Source organism: Penaeus chinensis, chromosome 38, assembly GCF_019202785.1.
Source record: "Penaeus chinensis breed Huanghai No. 1 chromosome 38, ASM1920278v2, whole genome shotgun sequence".
Lineage (NCBI taxonomy): Eukaryota > Metazoa > Arthropoda > Malacostraca > Decapoda > Penaeidae > Penaeus > Penaeus chinensis.
The window spans coordinates 24,001,194-24,006,193 of NC_061856.1; the positions used below are offsets into that span (position 1 = coordinate 24,001,194).

General features: G+C 42.2%; 1 protein-coding gene across 1 annotated transcript; it reads right to left on the minus strand.

Moving 5' to 3' along the window:
* Positions 1-1,308: 1,308 nt before the first annotated feature.
* LOC125046138 lies at positions 1,309-2,142 on the minus strand. Its single transcript, XM_047643796.1, has one exon. The coding sequence runs from the start codon at positions 2,095-2,097 to the stop codon at positions 1,705-1,707; it is 393 nt and encodes a 130-aa protein (XP_047499752.1). The 5' UTR covers positions 2,098-2,142; the 3' UTR covers positions 1,309-1,704.
* Positions 2,143-5,000: the final 2,858 nt, after the last annotated feature.

Sequence of the window (5,000 nt, forward strand, 5' to 3'; positions counted from 1 at the left end):
TGGAAATGTTTTGTGCTGTTCTTCTCGCTGGGTTGGCAGGTGAAATTTCTTCCTTAATTTGCATAATAAAGAACCCGCATGTTTAAGACGACGAAGGATTAAAAAAATCTTTTGAATTAATCATCCTAATTATTGGACCGTTTGTGGTGGTTATGGTAATGCATTCCTGGTGACTTATTAGCTGTTATTAAAATTTAAACGATACGTACTCAGCTTGATACATTGAAGAGGATACGTATACGGTAGACTGAGGCTGAGTATAAGGACCTGACTGATATATATATAAATTATATTTAGGGGTATCACAATAGGACTAATATGTTTTTGTTTTTTTTTGCATACTCTCTTCTTAAATTAAATCACATATTACGCCGTATAATTACCAGCAATACTAAATCCATGGGTGATTTAAAAAATAAAATCAGTCTTATATGCATAGTGACGAATGTTCATTATGTGTTCATTCATCGCCCAAAAACGAAGCATAAACATATATTTAATTTACATGAATAAACTGCTATGGTACCAAGACACGCGGTTGTTCGAAGGTGAGCGTGGCTTGTCCTGGGCGATACCATGATGCGGGATGGGCGGCGTGGGTAGCGGGTACCAACCTGAGGTACTGCGCCATCGCTTATAGTGAACCTTGATTATTTCAACCTTACTTCCTATGCTTTTCCTTATCTTTAAAATGAATATATCATTGTAAACCAATATATCAATGATATAATGAAATAAATATTAAATAGCTGGTGAATTACACAGAGCGTGGGTACGTTTTAACGCGTGTGAGACCATGCTTTCTCCTGCGCCCGGCGAGGGAGTGTTTCCTTTCGAGGCGTCCGGGGTTTGTTTACGCGTCGGGACTCCGTTGCCATGGAAACTGACCACGCGGACCTCACTCTCGTTAATCCCCCCCTCCCCCCGCCCTTCTAAATCCCCCAGCCGATCCGACAGGTACAAAGGTTTCTTAAAATTCGGTCGGGGACGTTAATCATGTACCTGTACCGTTGAATGTCAGGTACTTTTACCATTTGGTTGTTTCCTTATTCATATATATGTTTATGTATTTACTTGGGTGTAATATTTTTATGTGGATTTTTGCGAGAGTATTTTTGATGAAGAAATTCATATTTATTTCTTGATTTCATATGTCTTTTATATTACTTGTGAATATTTTTTGTAATGTTTTTTTTATTTAATTTTTTTTTTTATAAATGTGTTTTTTATATGATAGATTCTTAATTTTTGCATCATATGCTTATATTTTAGTGATTGATGTATTTTGGTTTAAGGAAAAGAGTAGAGTAAATTCATTTTGTTTTTATTTGATTAATAAATTATTCCTTAGAAGTAGTATCACAGAAGATCGGCGAAAAGGCTGGCTTTCCTCCAGGGTATCACAGCTCTGCCAGGTCGGTTGAGACTCGGCTTGGGATAAGTTCTTGCAGAGGTCCTATCCTATCACAGGCGACGAAGCAGGAGAAGGATTGGCAGGTCCTGCAGCGTCCTCGGGAGTGGCGGTCGCGGTTCGTCCTCTCTTGTAGAAGGCGTAAGGTCCTCAGAGGCTTCGCTCGGTCGAGGTTGACGGCGCCGTTCCCCCGGTGGCACTTGTATTATCACATCACGGCACTTGTACACGCCCCTATCACAGGGCAGACACATCACAGCAGTAGGTCGGTGGTTGTGAGGGAGCTGGTGCACCTAGGCCGTGTTGGCGGGGCGGGGGGAGGGCGCGGCGGGGGCGAAGAGGTCCTTGCACAGAGTCCAGCTCTTGTCGTCTTCGGTGGTCCAGAAGGTTCCGAACTGGATCTCGAAGTCGGGGGCAGCCTTCACCATGAGGGAGCCCTTGACGCTCAGGTTGAGGTCGAGGTCAAGGGTGGCGGGGGAAGCCTCGATCATCTGGAGGAGGCGGGCCTCCAAAGCCTCGTTAGCCAGGTTGTCCTCGATCTCGGCCTCGAAGTCCACACGGACAACTTCCTCGGCGACCTTCTTCTCCTCCTTGGCAGGACGAGTCTTCTTGATGAGCTTCTTAATAGCCTTCTTCAGACTGTGGATGCTGAAAACCGAAGTCTTCTTGTTGCCAATAACAGCCATGTTGGATGAGTTAGTAGAGCGAGTGGTTGTGTACGACTCGAGAGTTGGAATGAGTATGCTGTCTCTGCTCGGCCGCGCGGGCATTTATACACGCCCGTCCTCTGACGTCACGGGCACGTGATGCCTCGTGGCAGGTGTGTGCGCGACACGAGCTGCGCCGCGGGCAGAGGGTATGCGCTGCCAGAGACCGCCAGCCAGAACAACACTTCGTTCCTACCGCCATCCCTAATAAAATTATTTATAAAAAAAATTCCCTCACAATCAATCTACGCTCTATACCCTACCTATTGCTCCCCCCAAATACTAGAATAGAGAACCGCACATGGCCCAAACCGAAAACTCAAAAACGCCGATCGTCGCGCCCGGCAGCCCCCCGAGGGCACCGTGAGAACGGCGCAGAGATCCTCGTTCCCAGGACTCTGGAATTCGTACGCCATGTGTAGACCGAGCCCGGCGACGCGGTTCCAACACCTGCCCCTCATGGCGAGCGAAGGCTGCCAGAATGTTTCGTGTCACCTAATATGAAAACGTGAACTTGTATCTTTTTCCAGAGACATGCCCAAGTTCCCCATCCCAACTTAGCTTATCATAATGAGGGTTAAGGTAGTTTGGCTCGAAGTTGGATTTTTTTTTTCGATATATTCTGTAGTCTTACTCTGTCATTTGCTCGTTACATTTTATGTTTATAGAGAAACTAGATGTTTAAGATATATATGGTTTCAACTCCATTAAGGTTTTCGCCGCAGGCAGTAGCCCGCCATCCCCTCACGAGATACCACACATCGCGATATCACAAATCTCTAAGTCATTTTACGACGTTTCTGCAAATCATTTTTATTTATCTTACTATATTAATCATAAAAATAACCAACCTACTTTACTCTGATGGAAGATTTCCAAAAGTAGTAGGTAAATTTAGATTTAGAAAATACATGTTTAAAAAATTGGGCACCTTGATGACAGTGTTGGAATGTGGGCGCCCTTTACCCTTGCTTTAACTGAAGGGAGAGAAAGTGAAGGAAAATAGTCATGCACGTGAAAAAAGGCGATTAAAAATCCTCACAAAAATCAAAGTACATACTGATATCCTCCAAAGCATCGACATATACACTAAAAAAAGGGGGAAAAATAAGGAAATTAAAGTATTCTAACAAGTGTTTCTCTTTTTTCCCTTGGTTCGTCCTCCCACACCCCCCATTCCTCCCTCCCTCCTACCCCCCATCCTCTCCTCCTCCTCCCTCCGTTCCTTCCCTTGATGAGAAACAGATGAATTCCTTGCAGGCGAAACACTTGGAGAACATGGGCGTGTTTCCCCCACTGTAGACCGCCTGTTACGAGGACATTTTCCCATGGTAAAATGAGCAGACTTTTTTTTATTGTTTTAGGACAAATTTTACGTTCCAAAGGTGGCGAGCAGATGAGATCTTGTGCGCGTTTACTTGTGTTTTAGTGCATCGTGGTTGTAAGTTTTTTGTTTTTTTTTGGAATATTTCTTGTAAGTAAACATCTCAAAATATAATCTTATAAAAATGTTAAAGGACATAATTTGAATAAACTAAATTCACTATCCTATATTTTTTTTCCAGTTCGAGATACAAATATGAACTTGAAGGAAAGACGTTACTATATATAGCCTTGAAACCGAGGAAGGGATCAGTAAAATGTCTTAGAGAATGTCTTGCCCCACCCAAGGAATTAAGAGTTTGACCCTCGGGCGCGGTGAGGTAAAGCGAGGTGGGATTTTCAAAGGCAGGTCAGGTCACAGGGTCACGGAGTGGGTCAATCTCGGTTACTATTTATCGTCTGACCTCGAGGAACTCTGTCATTTGCTTGTTTGTGATTTATTGAAGCAAATCGAGGGTGATGGAAAGTAGTTTCTAAAAGCAAAAATATTTGTATTTGGTGTCTGATGCAAAATATGCTCTACCGAAACAGGGTCTAGGATTCAGGGAATATTGAAAAAAAGTTTCAGTGATAATGTATTTCTAGACAGTAAATAAACATACCCACGCGCGAGAACAAACATGCAAACACTCACACACGCACACACCGCATGTACAGTACATATATTCGTAGACAAATGAATGCATAGCCATACTTATATATATATATATATATATATATATATATATATATATATATATATATATATTTATATATATGTATATATATATGTATATATGTACATATATATATATATATATATATATATATATATATATATATATGTATATATATATATATATGTATATAAATATATATATATATATATATATATACACACATATATATGTATATATATATATATATATATATATATATATATATATATATAAAGAGAGAGAGAGAGAGAGAAATTACCCTAAATATCCACGTCTTTTCCAATTCTCTCTCTCTCTCTTTCTCTCTCTTTCTCTCCCTCTCTCTCTTCTCTTTCCTCTCTCTCTCTCTCCTCTCTCTCTCTCTCTCTCTCTCTCTCTCTCTCTCTTTCTCTCCCTCTCTCTCTTCTCTTTCCTCTCTCTCTCTCCTCTCTCTCTCTCTCTCTCTCTCTCTCTCTCTCTCTCTCTCTCTCTCTCTCTCTCTCTCTCTCTCTCTCTCTCTCTCTCTCTCTCTTTCTCTCCCTCTCTCTCTTCTCTTTCCTCTTTCTCTCTCTCCTCTCTCTCTCTGTCTGTCTATCTACATATTTCTCTCCCTCCCTCCCGCCTTCCCTTCTTTCATCTACCCTCCTTCCTTCTCTCTCAATCTCTCTCTCTCCCACACCCTCTTTTTGCATTCCCCTCTTCCCTCCCCCTTCGCCTGCTCTCGACAAGGAAACAACCGCAGGCATCAGGTGTCAGAACCGTCAGTCAGTGAACCATGAACCATTGAAACCTCTTTTTGAAGGAGGGAGGGAAGGAGGGGGT

Excerpts from the sequence above, each read along its gene's own strand:
- LOC125046138 (XM_047643796.1), bottom strand. The coding sequence starts at position 2,097 with ATGGCTGTTATTGGCAACAAGAAGACTTCGGTTTTCAGCATCCACAGT.